The sequence below is a fragment of the Gavialis gangeticus genome, unplaced genomic scaffold (genome assembly GCF_001723915.1).
Source record: "Gavialis gangeticus isolate Ggan-Ray unplaced genomic scaffold, GavGan_comp1, whole genome shotgun sequence".
Lineage (NCBI taxonomy): Eukaryota > Metazoa > Chordata > Crocodylia > Gavialidae > Gavialis > Gavialis gangeticus.
The window spans coordinates 42,352,669-42,372,102 of NW_017729025.1; the positions used below are offsets into that span (position 1 = coordinate 42,352,669).

A 19,434-nucleotide genomic window follows, 5' to 3' on the forward strand; every position below is an offset into this window, starting at 1 on the left:
TTACAATAGGGAGTTTTACATAAGCCTTTGTTTCATTTACTCTTTAGGCCTAATGTATCTGCATCAATCTTGGAAACCTGATGAAAGGCACTGATACCTGAAAGCTTGTCTTTGTCTTTCTTAGCTCTACAGTTGGTCCAATAAAATGTCATCCACACACATAGCCTCTCGCGTTTTTCCTAGACCATCATGGTTACAATCATTCAAGCACTACATAGATTGCAAGTGATACATAGATCTTTGGGATCTCTGCAGATCCCAGGTGTTTTTGTTCTAGAAATAGCAAATAATAATAATACTCTTGTATCTTAAAGAATTTTCAACTGAAATAACACACACAGAGAACACACCCTTGTTCTTCTACATTGATAAACTAGCCAGTGATTTAGCTGATGTACTGCTGCATGTAGCCTGCACTTTTAGACTGATGGTCATGTTGGAGAAAACCCCACTCATATTAAATTATTAACAAATTACAAACATCTAGAGAACGTGTGCTTCAGGATTCTAAGTTTCTAAGTTAGTAGATCAGGCTAAGACAATTTACCTGGTGACATCTGAACAGACATTCAAATGCTGAGTTCCTGAAGAGCAGAGAGCTTGCAGTACTGATGCTGCCATGCCAGGAGGTGCCCAGGAACACATTTTAGTGCTCTGCTGGCTTCCTCAGTTTACCTGGAGACAGATGAAAGCAGTGCACAGGGCAGCCCAATTGACTGAACCGGACTGTTCAGATTTAGTCTGTGTTTCCCTGTAGCATAATGTAGGGATTGTGAAGGGTCATGTTCTGTTCTCTGCTCAGCTGGAGCAGCAGAGTGTAGTGAGTGCTATGGTCTCCCTGAGAGGAACAGGAGCAAAGCACCCTGGGTCGCTTGAGAATCATGCTGTGGCTTCTCTCAGAAAAGAACATGTACAGGTATTCAAATTCCCAGGATAATTTATCCTGGGAGAGATTTAACCAAGGTTGTTCCTAGGTTATCTTTTTTCCTGGAGCACCCATTTTTGCTCTATGAGAAAAATCCTGAACATCTGTACATTCTTGGTTTCTACTGGAAGAGCAGTGAGTCTCCAAAGAGATACTGAATGTCTATACGTGGCCTGGGGATAAAAGGAAGAATGGACTGCCACTATAAGGGGCTCTGCTATATTTCTAAAGTCAAGCAGCAGTTGGAGAGAGGGGTTAGCCACCAAGTCTAAGTAGGACAACATAACTTGCCTCTAGTGATTTTGTTCACAGAAGTTCAATTTATAAAGTAGAGGCCAATATCTTCCTTTTTAACCAAACCACTTTAATTTTCTTAGTACTAAAAACCTTTTTTGCTTTCAGGACCAAAAAAACATTGATACAGTTTAAATATATAACAAATAACTGATTTGTTTATATTTGTTTAGCTACAGCTCCTTCTATCCACGTGTGGGATGCAATGAGCAAACAGACACTGTCTGTACTGAGATGCTACCATTCAAAGGGAGTTTGTTCAGTCAGTTTCAGTGCCACGGGCAAACTTCTTCTCTCTGTAGGGCTGGATCCTGAACACACCATTACCATTTGGAAGTGGCAGGAAGGTAGGAAAGCATTTGTCTTGATAGACTATATTTTTATTTCTTCTAAATCAATTCAAAGTACATGCAAAGCCTACAATGTAAAAGTGTAAGTGTTCAGGTGGTAACAATGATAATAAATGCTTTACATGTAAATGTTTTATAACCTTTACGAGTAAGCTTAAGTTGGATGTACTTAACTGTTTTAATAACTGCTGAATGCATTTCCATTGAGCTTTCATTGTAAAGATTGTATGTGAAAAATCCTTGATTTCCAATTATAAAGCTAATCCTACTTTTCATTCAATTTCTTACCGATTCCCATTGTTCCTGCTAATTAGAAATGTTTACAGTTTTCTTTTACACCCAGAAGGAATCCTCTGGTTTAGATATTGACTGACTTGAGTGAACTTCCAACTACCAAGGTTTCAAAAAAAGATGAAATTCTCGATAATCTGATGTCTAAGCAATGTCTCCTATCCAGTCCCTGGAATTTTGTCATAGGGACTGTAAACTTTTGTTCCAGCAGATTCACTCTGGGTTCAAGAATTAGGAACCCCTGGGGTTTTTTATCACCTTCTCTTCTACATGTTCCTGCTCCTTCTCTCCTTTCTTTGCTATCTGGAAAGTCTGTACTCAGACCTAGACCCAAAGTTACCACTGCATACTCCTTCCCCATCTGAATGTCTCTGTTGGCCAAAGAAAATCTATCAGAAGTGACAGTATCATAAAAAAATAGAGCTGGAAGGAACCTCAGGAGGTCATCTAGTCCACCCCCCTGCTCAAGGTAGAAAGATCTATATCTAATCCATCCTAGACAAGTGTTTGCATAAGGATGGGTGGGTGAGTGAATTGGATGTGAGCCCCAAGCACTGCCTGAAGGGGGTGTGGGGATCCAGAATGGAGCAAGGGCTGCATCTCATCTGCTCTTTCTCCTGACATCTGCTCTTTCTTCTCCTGCCTTTCCAGCTCTAACACTGGCAGCAAGCAGCAGAGGCACAGGACTGTGTCAGTGAGTGAAGGATGTTCTGGGAAATGTAGTTCTGTTAAGAGTGGCAGTGCATAGGAGCAGCGGTGAAGTTTGCTGCTGCTGGGGGGAGATGACACCCCATTTTTTGCTGCTGAAAACAGGATTCCTTTTGCCCTTGTGACAGGGTTTTCTGCATCAAAAAGAAAATGAGGTGCCATCTCCCACTACCAGCAGCCAACTTCAGCAGCTGCTCCTGTACAATGCCCACTGCTGGGCTGTCCAGAGCTACAGCCCTGCAAAGCAGGTACAGACAGTGGGTGGAGTGCTCTCAGTGAAGTTCTGGCCAGTTACAGCTCTGAGTGTTTATCTAATTTATTCTTAAAAACTGTAAGAGCAATCCTCACTCACAGCTGCCAGGCCTAATGCTCAAGCTTTACTAGGCTCAAAGACCCAGGCTGCTGCTGCTGTGGCACAGGTTTCTGCACCAGGGCTACTGCTGCCATGGCTCCCTGGCAACCAGTATTCTTGCACAACTCTATAAAGCAGCACCCAGGGGAAAGGGCCCAACCCTAGTTAGGTCACTGATGGTAGCAATCATTCAGATCAGGTCAGGCAGAGACTGATGCATGTTGAGCATGAATACATGATATACAAAGGAAAAACCATACCATTTCAGTTCAGGCATCCATCTTCAAATTGCTCATCCTCTAGTACAGGGCTGCCCAATATGTGGTCTGCAGCCTGGTCTGCAGGCTCCTGCTCGGCTGCTGCTCCTTCTTATTGCTCCTGCTGCTCTGACAGCCAGGGCCTCTGATGCAGGGCAGCATGGTAGGAGGGGGTAGGGAGGCCCTGGGGGCCCACACCCCATATGGCATCCATCCACAGTCAGTCTCACCTCCATCCTTGGAAAGGTCTTTGAAAAGATTATGAAGGATCATATCTGGGGGAGTCCAGTGGGAAAAATAGTGCAGCAGGGAAACCAGCATGGATTCATAGCAGGTAGATCATGCCTGATCAATCTGGTTTCATTTTATGACAGGGTCACAAAATGCTTAGACGCAGGATGTCATTTTATTGGATTTTAGCGAGGCCTTTGATACGGTATCTCATCCCATTCTCATAAATAAATTAAGAGGCTGTGATATAGATGTCCACATGGTCTGATGGGTGGCAAATTGGCTTATCGGTCGCACCCAGAGAGTTGTAGTAGACGGGTCGGTATCGACTTGGAAGGATGTGGGTAGTGGGGTCTTGCAGGGTTTGGTACTTGGACCTGTACTCTTCAATATCTTCATCAGTGACTTGGATGTGGGTGTGAAGTGTACTCTGTCCAAGTTTGTGGATGATACTAAATTGTGGGGTGAAGTGCACACAGAGGGTAGGGAATGATTGCAGGCAGACCTGGACAGGTTAGAAAAGTGGACAGTACACAATTAGATGCAGTACAACAAGGACAAGTGTAGAGTGCTGCACCTGGGGTGCAAACATATCCAGCACACCTACTGGCTGGGAAGTGATCCTCTCAGCAGCACAGAAGCAGAAAGGGATCTCAGAGTTATAGTGGACTCCAAGATGAACACAAGTCATCAGTATGACGAAAGTCATCAGCAGAGCTAACCTCACTTTATTGTGCATCAGCAGACGCTTGACAAATAGAACCAAGGAGGTGATACTTCCCCTATATGCTGCATTGGGCAGACCACAGTTGGAGTACTGTGTCCAGATTTGGGCGCTGTACTTCAAGAAGGATGTTGATAGACTCAAGAGGGTCTAGAGGAGAGCCCCTGTGAGGAGGGACTCAGGGACCTGGACCTCTTCAGCCTCCGCAAGAGAAGGCTAAGAGGTGATCTTGTGGCCACTTACAAATTCACTGGCGGGGTGCAGCAAGGGATCAGAGATGCTCTGTTCACCAGGGCGTCTCTTGGGGTAACAAGGAACAATGGTCACAAACTGACAGAGAGCAGATTTAGGCTAAGTATCAGGAAAAACTTTTTCATGGTAAGGGTGGCCAAAGTTTGGAATAGGCTTCCAAGAGAGGTGGTGTTCTCCCCTACCTTGGGGGTCTTTAAGAGAAGGCTTTATAGGCATCTGACCCCAGCGCTCTTTCCTGCCTAGGCAGGGAGTTGGACTCGATGATCTGTTGAAGTCCCTTCTGACCCTAGCATCTATGAATATGGCATCCATCCCCTGGCCGCTCAGAAGTTGGACTTCAGAATGTATATGGTTCCACTTGGTAGCTAAGAGCTGTTGAGCTTTTCCCAGAAAGGAAAAAGTATTTCAGGGAGCCAGATGCCTTGTTCATCTTCTCCCTGGGTAATAACAAAGCTTCAGTGCATTTAAGACTATGGGCTTAGGAACATGTTACCACTAAGTAAGATGGGGTGAAAATTTACACTGAGTAGTATGTCAGTGACTCTGGGTGCATATTCTTACAGTGTAGGAAGTTGAAAGAGAGCTTTTCCCATGGTGAAAGTGGAATAAGCTATCTAACATTTACTGTGTGGCAAGTGTGCTCTCGGGAAGTTACTGTGGAATACCTGATGTGCTTTAAGTCCACACTATCATTTACCTCACAATAAGTTATCTTAGGATGTGGACGCACAAATTAGTATCTTTAGATATGATGAAAAATTCTTGATTTTACAAAGGCACTGCCTTATAAGCAGGGATCCTGGTTTTCTCTCTGATAGCAAATTCTCTGATTAAAAACCCAAAATCTGTGATAAAAATTAAAGGACCCCCACAGCTCCCCCACAGCACTGCTGGTGTCCTGCACTCCCCCGCACAGCCTCAACAGCCTTCCTGATGCCCCTCACAACAGCCCCCAAGACAGACACGCAGGCACAGACATGCAGACACAGAGGCACACACAGACACCCCCCCCAGCAGGTAAGTGCGAGTGGGGGGAAGGGGCAGGACAGGGTGGGGGAAAGGAAAGGTGCTGGGAGGTATAACAAGAAGGAGGGGAGTGTGCCTCTGTGCCTACTCCCAGGAGCAGGGCCAGTGGGTGAGGGCAGGGGTGCCACTCTGTGGGCCACACATGCTGGCCAGTCTGACGGGGTTAACATACGGAGACTGCCACCGCAACTCTGCCACTGCACCCTGCGCTACTATCCCATTGCCACCCGCATGGCTTTGTGGGCAAGTGGTGCAGGGCCCAGCAGTGGCAGTGTGGTGGCAACCACTGTGTGTGGGCCATGTACATGCTGCCCAGCTGGGGGGTGGAAAGGGGGCTGTGCCCTTCTCCCCTGGATCCTAGAGGCAAGTGGGTCTTGGGGGCTGTGGGGCAGGGCTGGCGAAGATGGCTGGGGGCTGAGGGAGTGGGGGCTGCTGCCGGCCCCAGGTGGCACAGCGCAGCCAGGTGCAGGGCTTGGGGGTGAGGGCAGGGGTGCCCCTCTGCAGGGGGCTTTACAGGCGAGTGATACGGGGCACTCATGTCGCCTGGCTGGCTGCCCAGGGGAGGGGGAAGCTGGCAGGCAGCCGGCTGCACATCTCCATGGCTGGCTCTGGAGCAGCAGTGAGGGTTGGTGGCTGGTGGGGCAGGGAGGGGCTCGTATGCTGCAGCTGCTGCCACTTACCTGTGGGGCCATGCCAGCGGAGATGGCCGCTGTGTACAAAACCTCCCCGTGTCACCGCAGAGTCATGCTCAGAGCTGTGTGGCTGGCAGCTGGGCGGCACACTGCCATCCCCACCACCATCCCGTGCTGTGGCCACAGCCACCACCACACTGCTGCTGCCGTGCAGTCAGCCGCACAGCTCTGAGCATGGTTCCGTGGTGGCATGGGGAGGTTTTGTACGCAATGGCTGTCCCCTTTGGCACACCCACACAGGTAAGCAGCAGCAGCTGCTGTGTGCCAATGGTGATGGCCGCTGTGTACAAAACCTCCCCATGCCGCCACTGCTGCTACGGAGCCATGCGTGGAGCTATACAGCTGGCCACAAGGCAGCAGCAGCAGTGTGGTGGTGGCCATGGCTGTGACACAGCATGGGATGGTGGTGGACATGGCTATGTGCTACCCAGCTGCCACCATACTGCCGCTGCCACCCTGTGGCATGCTCCACGGGCATGACTCTGCAGCAGCACAGGGAGGTTTTGTACACAGCAGCCATCTCCGCTAGCATGGACCTATAGGTAAGCAGCAGTGGCCACTGCATGCGAGTCCCCCTGGCCCCCCAGCCACCATCCCTTGCTGCCACCGCAGAGCTGGCCACAGAGCTGTGCAGCTGGCCACATACCAACCTCCCCCTCCCCCGGGCAGCCGGCTGGGTGGCATGCGTGCCCCCCATCACTTACCCGTAAAGCCCCCTGCCCTCACCCCCCCCCTAGCCCTGCACCTGGCAGCAGTGTGCCACCTGGGACTGGCAACACCCCCCACTCCCTCAGTCCCTAGCCCTGCCCCACAGCCCCCAAGACCCACTTACCTCTAGGATCCAGGGGCGAAGGGCGAGCCTGAGCCTGAGCCTGGCCTTGGCTGACTCAGAGGCTCAGGCCTTGCGTTTCCCCCTCTACCTTCCCCTCCAGGCAGGGCTGGGGATTTCCCGCCCTTTCTGCAATCAGCTCTTGCAGGCTTGTTCCAGCCTGCAAGAGCTTTTTGCAAAAGCGGAGAATCCATGCATTTCTCTGCTAAAAAGGAATATCCGCATTTTCTCCGATAAAAACAGGGAATCCGTGGTTTTCTCCGTTTTTCCATGGGAAATGGAAAACCTGGATCCCTGCTTATGACTCATCCAGCAAAATCAGTTTCTGCATTTTGTACTGAGAAAAAATAAGAAAACGTCTTTATAGAAAAAAAAAATAAAAAAAGCCTGCAGAACAGCTATCTGGTACACATTACATATTTTGTGTAGGTGCAACTGCTGGGATTTTCAGAGAAGCCTCATTGAAATGTAATGGGATTTGAGCTCCTAATTCCCTTGTGCTCCTTGTAAAATTGGAGCTTATAAACAGACCTTCAACTTCAAGATAGTATTCTTGATTGCTGGATCATATTCCACTATTCCTCTCAAGTCTCATTTCATTTCTCTTATCCAACATTTCTAGTATCTGTTTCTCTAGCTTTGAATTTTTCCCTACTCTGGTACATGTATGTGTTTTCTTATGTTATTCCAGGGCTTAAAAAACATTTGTGTATGCAATTCCAAGCCACGTATAGGGAAAGCAGTTTGGGTTTGGAGTGCCTTTTTGACAGTTGTGGGCATGAACCATTCAATCGCACTCCAAAGTAGAGAGTTTTGTTCTGGAAAGAATGTATATTTGTCACAAGTTCAAAATCTCCTATTTTTTTGACAGGTGCCAAAATTGCCAGCCGAGCAGGTCATAACCAGCGTATATTTGTAGCAGAATTTAGACCAGATTCAGACACGCAGTTTGTTTCAGTGGGAGTAAAGCATGTGAGATTCTGGACCCTTGCTGGAAGAGCTCTTCTTAGTAAAAAGGGGCTACTGAGTTCAATAGAAGATGCCCGGATGCAGACTATGCTCTCCGTAGCTTTTGGAGCTGTATGTACCTTAAGGAACTATTTTAAAATCCATAGATAAAAACATTCTTTTTGCTGTCATGTGTATGGTTATGCACACATGTGCATGCACATGTGTGTGCATGCGCACACGTGTGTGCGTGCATACCCCCCCCCCCAAACAAGACAGTTTGTCCTGATTTTTCTGTTTTAGGTTAGTCATATAACAGATCTTTGTAGTCTGCTGATGAGTATGTAAACCATGCACTTAACCCACTTTGTTATTTTCAGCACTTATTCATAGTAACTAGTTTAGAAAATAAGTTTTATAAAAATTTAGATATTTCCAGTGTTTACCAAACTTTATATGTACTTGTTTCGGGCAACTAAGAATATCTAGGTATAGTCTAATTTTATTATGTTATTAAGGAAAAAAAAACCCTATCAGAAGATATGACATGTTGGCAATAAATGTCCACCTTCAATCCATATTTATATTTGAAAACAATATTTAAGAAATGTCCAGTTAGGAATAATTCAGAGTCTGGGCATGTATAGGAAATTTATGAAAAGGTATAAAAAAGATCTATACCGCTCAGACTGCAAGTTCATTATTTTGTTCAAGTATTGAGACAAAATTCTACTTGGATGGAAGACCTCCAAGAGAAGCATATGATGGTGGAGGAAGAAGTTTGGTACTTCAGTAGGTACCACCTTAGCTTTTACGTCTATTTATTCAGTTGCCTGGTGTAATTAGGTGACTATGCTGGCATGTATTAGAAGTGCTGTCAGTCAGATGAAACCTAAACTCTCAGATCCTCACAGTTCACATTCATTGAAGATGCAGACTTGCCTGCAGACAGCAGCAGAAGTGGACAGAGGTGCTCTGTGGTATTGCTGCTTCTTCCCTGCCTGAATCCTCCAAGTAGGTGGCATAGGGAGGTTCCCTTTCATCTAAAGGCAGCCTCTTGTGGAGGCCTGCAGGGTGTAGTCAAGGTCAGAAAGCATGGGGGTGCCAAGAAAATCACAAACCAGGGAATCAGAAGCATGGGTCCTGACTGAAGCAAAGGAGTCAGGAGCAAGCAAATCAGGAAGCAGGGACCTAGGCTGAAGACAGGAACAAGGAAAGAGCAGGCAAGAACCAGGAACTAGCAGACAGGAGCCAGGAGACCACAAGCCAGTAGACAGGGTCCTATTCCTGAACAGGATACTATGCTATTAAGTAGCCTTCTGGGAACTGACAAAGCTGCTGCTTTTAGGCAGATAACCATAAGGGTAACTGTAGGTCAGCTGGAAGCAGTTAGGCCGCTGGCAGCTCCTTTTATTTTTGGATACAAATTTAAATAGTTCAGTTTAAGATGCATGTGCCACTTTTCACAAATAAAGAAGGATGGTGTCAGTGGCAGCTTTCAGGTCACACACATATATTCATTCTGGCTAGCTCCATGCTGCAGTTTCAGTTGGATACTGAATTGGATTATCTGAATTCAGATAGACTTTTCCCTTTTTGTTAATTGTAGTGAGAGGGTTACTATGCAGTTGGCACATCTGCACATACATTAATGTGCCATTGTTACTGTGCCTTATGTTTAGTACCTCTGATATAAGATACTAACTAAATGCATAGTAGTACTGGCACATGGTCTTTTCATGGCACTTAATGTGCAATAGACTAATTCTACTGCACATTAGCACAGCTTTTGCTGTGACATGCTAGTGCTCAGTAGAATCAATTTATTGGTGCATTAAGCATCTCATGTAGACACACTTAACTGTCAATCAGCTATATCACTCCCATATAAAATCAGCTGCATTTTTGTATTGGTTGCAAATGATAATTTGAACAATGAATTAGGATTCTTTGGCATTAAAGGTGCTAAATGGGTACAACATGTTTTTAGCAATGTTGTAAAGATTCACAAATGGTAGATTTTGTTCAGATTGTCAGTGGAATAAATGGATGATTCCTTTTGGGGAATTCTATCTGCATTTCACTGTGCATAGTACACATGTCCTTTCTTAGAAAAGTAAAGTTAATATTTTTGTCAGGTGAAGTAAAATCATGTCACCAAAAATATTAAGTTTCCTGATTTATGCCATTTTTAGATTGAAGGAAGGAATTTTTTTTAAGTGGACAACTGTAAACAGACTAAAAAATTACCTCTTACAGGAGTTAGGCAGGAAGAGCAATTGGTCTGGGATTTTGGACCTTGGGTTCATGGACGACTGGTGCCACCTTAGTCAAGGGGGGTACATGCCTCCCCTGGACTAGTCCCACAGACCAGGTGGAAGGGCCCCCCGGGCAATCTTGTGGACCTGGTGGATCATTGGACTCAATCCTCCAGCCCCGCTGAACCCAACAGCAAACATCTGTTGGGTCAGGGGGAGCATTGTAACTCATGGCCCTTGCTGTGAGATGTCATGAGTTCCAGCAGGGAGCTGCACATCTGTCAGTGCCCACAGAGCCAGATTTTTAAATGTATTTAGGCCCCCAACTGCTACTGACATTCTGGCCACATAGTCTTTTTGTGCACCAGTTCCCCATCGGTAAGATGGAGCTAATAGTACTTTCCCACCTCACCGCAGTTTTGTGAGGATAATTACATTAAAGATTGGGAGGAGCTCAAATACTACAGTGCTGGGGCCATATAAATACCGTATTTACCTGCATCCAAGATGACTTTGAATTAAGATGACCCCTCCAATAATTAGATTCTGTGCTTGGAAATTTATAAATCTGTTATAATTTTCCAGGTATAGAATCTAATCGGTGGACAGCCATCCTAAATTTGTCCCCCCCACTACTGTGGCAGAGAAAGCAACAGTGGGGGGCAAGGGGCCATACCCCTGCCCCTTGCATCCCACACCTCTTTGTTCTCTCCACCTGCCCCCCTGCCACCTGCCCCCTGCCTCCTGTAGCCCTTGTACCCACCCCATGCCTGTGCCTAATCCCTGACATCTTCCCCCCCCTCAGTGCCTGTCCCTCACGCTTTGTCACACCTCCCCCATGCCTGTGCTTAACCCTTGTTGCCTATTCCCCTCACTCTGCCCCCATACCTGCTTCCCTCAAACCCTGCCCAACAAAGCTTTTTTTCTCCCATGTTGTGTGCTGGAAGAAAAAAATTGTCTTGGATGCAAGTAAATATGGTAGATAAAGGTCAGTAGCATAATGAAGGGTAAGCAGGAGTGACATGCATCATTAGTACATTGACTGCTTGTAATTTACTATTTCATGGTTGTGCAAAGGGATGATGGGGTAAAGGTGCAGAGATCCCTGCCATTGAATCCTATATTTTAACTTCCTTTATAAAGGCATAGTATTCATGCTGCTTACAGGGCTGGACGTCACAAACCAGGAATGATATTTGCTGCATCCTTCACCTATATTGCTAAAATAGAACACAGGTGACAGTTTTAAGGGACTAGAACTAAAGTCTTTCATGCATATGCTTACTCTTTACCTTGGGAGATCTCTGCCTACCTCTTTCCTCTGCCAATAAAATGCCACCATGAGCTGCCATTGGTCTGCTACCCTAATACCAGATGCTAAAAAAACCTTAGTCTACCCTCAGTATAGATTATGATTTCTTAATGTATTTATTTCTCTTGCCTCAATTGGAATTATATGATGAGTATATTTTTCCCCTTTTCAGAATAACTTGACATTTACAGGTACCATCAGTGGAGATGTTTGTGTTTGGAAAGAAAATGTATTGGTACGAATTGTGGCCAAAGCTCACAATGGGCCTGTTTTCACAATGTACACCACACTAAGAGATGGCCTGATTGTAACAGGAGGCAAGGAAAGACCGTGAGTCTTATTTTTATTCTCATACAAATATACGTTACTAAGATATTATGTAATATATAAACATACTTCATGTCATTAACTTTCAGTGTGTACCCTCAGTCATTTTATTTAATCACATATGCAAACTACTTCCAATTTTTCAAGATGTCTTTACTACCATATTTACCCAAATATAATACAGCTCTGAACTGAAGATGACTCCCCTCTGTAATTAGATTCTATACCTGAAAACATTTATATATTTGTTTTAAAAATATTGCATGAATAGAATCTAATTATTGGAGGAACATCTTAAGTTATTGGAGGATCATCCCTGCCACTATTGCAGGTGGTAGGGGGAGAGGTGATGAGGGGGACAGATAGTGGGGAAGGCAGTTATGGGGAAGGCAGTAGAAGAACAGACAGTGGGGAAGGCAGTAGGGGAGCATGTGGTAGGGCAGGCAGTGGAGGAAACAGTGGGGGACAGACAGTAAGGGGACAGGTAGTAGAGGGCAGGCACTGTGGAGGTGGGTAGGACAGGGAGCAGGGGAGGCAGGCATCTTGACCCCTGTTGCCTGTCCCCTCCCCCCCCCATTTACCTGTCCTGTTGTCTCTTCCCCTTCTCCCATCCCCCCACATTTCCCTCCATGCTGCTTCTGCTCCCTGCAGCCTTGGGTCCCTACCCCCTGATTCTTTCTGTCCTTTCCACCCACCCCCGCACCTGCCTCTCCACCTCCCCTTTACAATTGCTCCATGCCAGCAGGCTGTATTCCTACAGCAGCCTAGGGGCACTAAGTACAGCTCCAGCCTGGCCCGACAGCAGTGGCCTGGAGCCAACACCACTGCTACAGGGTCAGGCTAGAGCACATACTCCATGCTCTTGGCTGCCATGAGGACAGAGCATGCTTGTGCAAAGCAAAATTGAGGAGTGCAGCAGGGGGAAAGAGAAGGGGAGAAGCGGCATGGCAGGGATAGAGGGTGCAGTGGGGGCTTGAGGCCAAGGGGGAGGAGTGGCAAGGTATGCAGAGGCAGTGGAGTCAGGCAGCAGCTGTGGCTCTGACCCCAATACAGTCAGGCAGCAGTTGCCTGCCCCCCACTTCCTCATACTCAGTTACAAGACAAGGGGATTCATCTTTTCTCCATGTTAAATGGAGGGATTCATCTTTTAATCAAGTTAATACAATATTTACGTGTGGCTAGAAGACCAACTAGGTACTGGTAAATACATAACAGTTCCTTGATGGAAGCATTAAATCCATTCCAGCACATTAAGTAACTAGAGTTTTTCTGAGTTCATTCTGTGGAGTCCTCACTGAGATAAAGCAAGTCCCCTTAAGTTGAAGATAGTTTGACTCTATTTTAAATTGAAACCATCATTGTTGTATTCGTAGGTTCATCCCCAATCATTTCCCCTAACGTTTTGCTAAAAAGTGCAGTTTTCCTTGTCCCAATAGTGTTACCTTGAGGGAAAAAAGTGTGTTCAGGCTGAATTTTCATTTGTCCATTATTGCACTTAGTGTCCAGCAGAATAAATAAAAGATATACTTTTTTATTCCTTGAATTGTATTCTGCAAATCACAACCTTTCTTATTAATAAGAAACAGAAGATGTATGGATATGTACATATGTGTCAGAGGGAACTAGATGTATGCAATACACTTGCATACCTTTGTGGCCCTTTAACTTTACAGACTTTGAAGGATCTGTTGTAATAGCTCCTCTAAGAACAGTGTAAATCTGTATAAAGTACACACCAGCATGTGCTCATGACAAGTTAGAATCATCCGTTTAATGTGTTTTAGTTTAATAACACTGACAGTGGAATGTATAATTAAAAATAGTTTCCATGGAGCGTGCACAACCTGTCAAATAGATATTCAGTCTTATTGTTCTATCCTTCCTTCTTACTGCTTTATGGGGTAGGGCTGTTTTGAATTGTACTGAAAGTTGGACAGGCCCATGGACAAGGCCAGAACTGAATTAGTGAGAGCACAAGAATAACACGGGGTTCTGACAGAAGTTCAGGCCTCCACTCTAACTCATGGTGCTTTTTATAAAGTGCCATGAGTTAGAGCACTCCCCCTTCAACCCCACAGCTTGTGGTGGGGGAGGGGATTTGAGCCTGCCTAGCCAGCCAAGAAGCACCTCTTCCCAGCTCCAGCACCCCTCCTAGCTCCAGGACTGTCATCAGGGAGGGAAGGGGGAGGAGAGATGGGCAAGCCAGCAGCAGTGAGCTACTCTTTTCAAGTGCTGCCAGCTCACCTGGCCTGGGATGGAGGTGGGGGGTAGATCAGAGCCCCCCCTGCCTTGTGGTACCCCAGCCGAGGGAGGGATGGGGGGGCTGCAATCCACGCCCACCACCCACTCAGGCTTGTGAAAGGAGCAGCTCACTGCTGCTGGCTTGCCCCTCCCTTCCTGATGACAGCTGCATCAGCTCAGCCCCAAACACACAAAAAATTAACCCTAGGGAAGACAAGTTCCCTAATGTGCTCTAAAGTAGAGCATCTTCACCTGATACCTCATTTGAGGAGGGTTAATTTTTCCTGCGAACAGCCAGTTTAAAAGGGCTCTGCAGTTGTGTATATCTGTCAGTTGTAGAGCACTTTCAGGGAGCTGATCACATGAAAAATGTAACTTCTGTCTACACCCTACAAGCTCTCTCTACTCCTGTTTTTGTGGGGCAGTATTCCCTGCACTGCCCCCCCTGCAAGCTTTGCAGCCAATATGGACTTCAGGGCTTGCAGTGGGTGCAATGCTGCAAATGCTTACCCCGCTGTGAGCATCGTTGGCTGGGGGCTTACAGCAGGGCAATGAGGAGAACACTGCCTCCACTGGGAGCCTTGAGGTATGGGGCTGTCAGTGGCAGCAGCATTCCCTCGCACTGTCCTTGCTGCAAGCCCAGAGCCCAGGTCCCTGTGGGGCTTGTAGTGGGGGCAGCATGGAGGAACACTGCTGCTATTGTGAGCCCCACACCACAGGAAGTTCATACCGGAGGAAATGTTATTCCCATTGCCCCTGCTTCAAGCCCCGCAGCTGGGGAGGCTCAGGGGGTAGGGGGCAATGTTCTCTCAGCTGCAAGCCCCTCAGCTCCAGGGCTGGCAGCAGGTGTTGCAGCCCTATGGCTCAGTCCCTTAGACGATGTGGCCCCCAGCTACAGGGGAGCACTTGGCCATACAATTAATGGCACGATTAGAACAAGTTACAAAGTTTTTACACATTTTTGTGGAATAACTTTGTAGCTTGCTGCTTGTTTTATCACACCATTAATTGGCTGAATACGTAGCTGGGTCACAACTTAGGGCAGGATAACTTAGTTAATCATGCCTTAAGTGTAATGTGTACTGGAGGCCCTATAGAGCAGACATTATATTTGTAACTTGTTCTGTTAAACATCTAGCACACTAAGGGTATTGAATAAATGCTGACTGATTATAGTCATTAAGAGTGTGTACTCCAAATTTGATTCTCATTTCTGATTCTCTGGTTTCTCTTTCTCATTTCACATTTTTCTCTTCTGTTTCTTTTTCTTTTAATTCCCACTTTCCTCCAACTTTTTCTCCTCTCACCATCTTCTGGCTTTAGTGTTATATTGTCATAGCATCACTTTTAATTTAAAGTACTAAACCAACAGGTTTGTTGGTTTCATTTGTTTTGTCTGTTTCTTATTTTATTTTTTCACATGTTAAAAGAGTTTTCCAAATTTAAGTTCACTGTTGTAGAGGGAGAAGCATCCCAGTAGACTGGATTGCAGAACCTAGAAACTAATTCTGTCGATAATTGATTTTGTTATTTCCATGGACAATAAACAAGAAAAATGTTACTTAAACCAAGTTGGTCAGCTTCATAGAAGTAGTACATCATCAATAATTCACGTCAAATAGTGGGTATGTTTTGAAGGATGAGATTGAGAGGTTCAAAATAACTGAAAAGCAAATCTATCCTTAAATCAAAAGCTGAAAACAATTCATAACTAACCATTCTACATGTATAAACTCTATTTGTTTTGTTTGGTTACAGAGTTTTATAGAGGGCTATATTAAATATTAAGAGCTTGTCCTATACAAAGCAAAAGGAATCTTTAAGGAATAAACTTGGAAAGTCTTTACTGAAGTTATATTTCACTATATAAAATTTTTTAAAATTCATTAAAATTTTCAGCTGGCTTTCATACTTTGTATGTTTTGGCTGTTTTCTTATAAGGTCAAAGGAAGGAGGAGCAGTTAAACTGTGGGATCAAGAGCTGAAGCGATGTCGTGCCTTCAGACTGGAGACAGGACAGATTACTGACTGTGTTCGCTCTGTGTGCAGAGGCAAAGTAAGGCTTGTTTTCTTTAATACACTGCTGAGAATCTTTGGGTTATTATTCAGCTGATAGGTATGTAGAAGAGTTTGTTGCTGCTTTGTTGCTACTTGCTCTTGTGAGTATTCATTTGAATAATTAACTTAAGTTGATGCCAGCTTATTTTATGTAGTATTAAGTGGTGTCTAATTTAAACTGTTAAATACTCTTAAATTAAAGGCATTGGTATGGCTATGGATAATTTGTCAGAAAGCTGATTTTCCAGCAAAAACAGAAATTAAATTCAGAAATGTTAATTCTAATTAGGCTGATATTTCTCTATTCAGATTTATATCTCATATCTGTCTTCTGAAAGGAAATTCAGGTAGTCATATAATTGACATATAATATTTCCACAATTCTTCTAGAATCTTGCCATTTTGGTTTCAAATCATGAAAAAATTTTGAAAAAAAATTTTCAAATATGATCTTCCCATTAGAAAATAATTTAACTTTTACTGCGTGATTTAAGCAGTCCCTGTTGGTAGAATTGTAGCAACAGTTGGTTTCTTGCTATTTGTTATCCCTAGTTTGTGTAAAACAGTAGTACTTCTTTCACTATTGTTCAAGGGGAAAATTCTTGTTGGGACAAGAAATGCTGAAATAATTGAAGTTGGAGAGAAAAATGCAGCATGTAACATTCTAATTAATGGCCATATGGATGGTCCTATCTGGGGACTGGCAACGCATCCTTCAAGAGATTTTTTCCTTTCTGCCGCAGAAGATGGGACAGTGAGACTGTGGGATATTGCTGAAAAGGTAGGTGCACAATTAGTAAGATAAGGCAATTATCTGTTTTCCTTGGCAAAAATGATCCTTAGATTTATGTAACAGCTGAGGATTTGAAATTTATTTTTCTTAATGTAGTTTGAGAAGTGACACTAACATGTCATTACTTTGTCTTTCATTTTGAAAATAATTAAGTTGATACACTTCTAAATTGGTTGAAGGGTATTTTGAAATGTGCATAGATATAAACATTTACTCCTCTGTGGGTTTTTTCATTATTTTCTCACAGAAGATGCTGAACAAAGTCAGTTTGGGACATGCAGCTCGTACAGTTTGTTACAGCCCAGAAGGTGATATGGTGGCTATTGGCATGAAAAATGGGGAATTTATCATCTTGCTTGTGACCTCATTGAAAATATGGGGAAAAAAAAGAGACCGAAGATCAGCTATCCAAGACATCAGGTCAGAAAATTCATGCCATTTATCTAGTCTGGTGCAGAACTGAGAGAGAGGAACTGAGTTGGTAAAGTTAAAAAAAATACATTTTTTTTCATATGGAGTAATCTATTTTATAAGCCCCAGATTCAGATTTGCTAAAATACCTAAAAAATATATTTATTCACTCTCAACTCAGTACAATTTTTTTAATGTGTGCTTGGAGTGTAGTTTTCAAATATGAAAATAAATTGTTCAGTATCCATTGTACAGAGCTGTATACATTTTTTGCAGAGACGGAACAGAATGAATAGTTCACAGAGTTGGTGCAATGACACCCATATAGAGCATAACCAGGAGAAATGACATATTATCTGAAGATGCAACAGAGTAACCAAACAGAAAGCAGAGACTTAAAGAGAAAAAAAATGTTAGTAAATTGAGCCAGAGACTGAGATGACGATGGATCTATTAAAATCCAAAAGAGAAGAAATTCCTCCTCTTGTGAACAGAAGCAGAAACCCTGTGCAGAGAATGAATCACAAATGAACAAGTGACTCTTGAACTGTGGGAGTCACAAGGAGGGGAGGTAGAAGATAAGAGCTGAAGTTGTGTAGTGAGTAAGGCAGAGGCTGAATACAAAACAAAAGGGTAAGATGGAAGAAGCCCATGGAGGGATTTTGAAAATCAGGAGGGCAGTTACGAAATGCAGTTAGATATAAGTTGTAAGTTATTACCTGTAATGAAAGATGGGCAAGTAATAACATCCTTCTCATTTAGGTGCAAGCACAGTTAAGCTGCCACTTGCTGAACCTTGTGTATTTTAAAAAGCTGTGCTGGATATTCTGTCTGGCCTTGTTGCCATTCCAATTTCTGACTTCCTCTCAAATTATTATTACAGTTTCAAACCTTACTCTATATATGAAGTTGTTATTTTCTTTTTTTCAGCTGTTGTTGTTCCTAAGAAGTATATATTCCTCCATATTTAACCTGCTAAATTTCATATTGTATCTACATTTCATTTTTTGTGTCATAAATTTTTGTGCTCTTCTTTTACAAAGTAGTGAAGGTTAGATCACATCCAGGGGCTGGAAACTTATTCTTTGGCTAGAACAAAATTCTCTTATACTAAACATAAAGTGCTTTTGTGAAGAGATATCATAGGGCGTGTCCACACATGCAAGCACGTGGACTTGCAGCAGCTCAAATAGAAGCGGTGCAAATTTGAGTCAGGGCTTTTTGCCTCAGTGCACATGCTTGGACATGCACTTTGTTGTGGAGCAAACTGTGCAACTTGGAGCAAAATAACCCTGCCTGGCTCCTCCTGGATCTGCAGCCAGGGGGAGCTAGAGCCCAGGGCCAGCACCTGTGCTGTCCCCAGCAGTATAAAAAACTGCCCTGTCCTGGCCCCAGCAGTACAAAAAGCTGCCCTGGCAAGTAGGTCAGGGCTACTCGCTCTCAGGAGCTTCAGGGCCCCAGGCAGTTGGTACCTGGGGACACTACCCCTTGTGCCATCTGGATGGCTGAAGGAGCTCTGAGAGTTCCCTGCACCCTTTACCCACTGCAGGGGTCTGACAGTGGGGGCTGCAGCCTGGCTGTGACCAGCTGCACACTTGCTGGACCCGGATGGGGACTGCACAGCCAGTAGAGGCATCTGCCCCTCTGGGCCAGGTGCCAGTGAACTGTGGTTCCAGGGTTGGCCTCTGTACGGCACTATGCCATGTGTGCCCCCTGCTTGCCGTCTGGGCAGCTATTGCCCGGAAGATGTTCCAGGTGTGGTGGCCTGCTTTGAACTGTCAAAGCATGTCCTTCTGGCCCTGTTTGGCCAGGAGGTCAGCCACAGCCAGCTGGGTCCAAGGTGCCAGCTCTGAGCAAGCAGGGTCCTGCCACTGGCCTCCCTAGCAGGAATTCTGTTGTTCCCTGTTGGAAAACTGAAAAATCCCTGATAAAAAAAAATCCCAGTCACTCTGAAGAAAAAGCCCAAATCCATGTTCCTCCACAATTAAAACAAAAGACCACTATAAAGAGAGAGAGAGAGTGAGACAGAGACAGCAATCAATTGGACAGTGTTTTATATATATATCCTGGGCAGGGCAGGGATCAGGGGGATCTGTGAGGCAGGTGGGGGGTGGGGCTGGGCACAAAAGGGATTGGGGGACTTGGGGGGAGGCGG

At 44.8% G+C, this 19,434-nt stretch overlaps 1 protein-coding gene across 1 annotated transcript in view; it reads left to right on the top strand.

Annotated features, from left to right (window-relative positions):
- The window catches only part of EML5 (echinoderm microtubule associated protein like 5), a 293,292-nt gene that overhangs the window by 264,638 nt on the left and 9,220 nt on the right, over nucleotides 1–19,434 (top strand). The window contains exons 32-37 of the mRNA XM_019518682.1: nucleotides 1,393–1,566; nucleotides 7,803–8,011; nucleotides 11,622–11,779; nucleotides 15,959–16,073; nucleotides 16,668–16,856; nucleotides 17,116–17,288. Of these exons, the coding sequence (XP_019374227.1) occupies nucleotides 1,393–1,566; nucleotides 7,803–8,011; nucleotides 11,622–11,779; nucleotides 15,959–16,073; nucleotides 16,668–16,856; nucleotides 17,116–17,288 (1,018 nt within the window). The remainder of the gene's footprint in view (nucleotides 1–1,392; nucleotides 1,567–7,802; nucleotides 8,012–11,621; nucleotides 11,780–15,958; nucleotides 16,074–16,667; nucleotides 16,857–17,115; nucleotides 17,289–19,434) is intronic.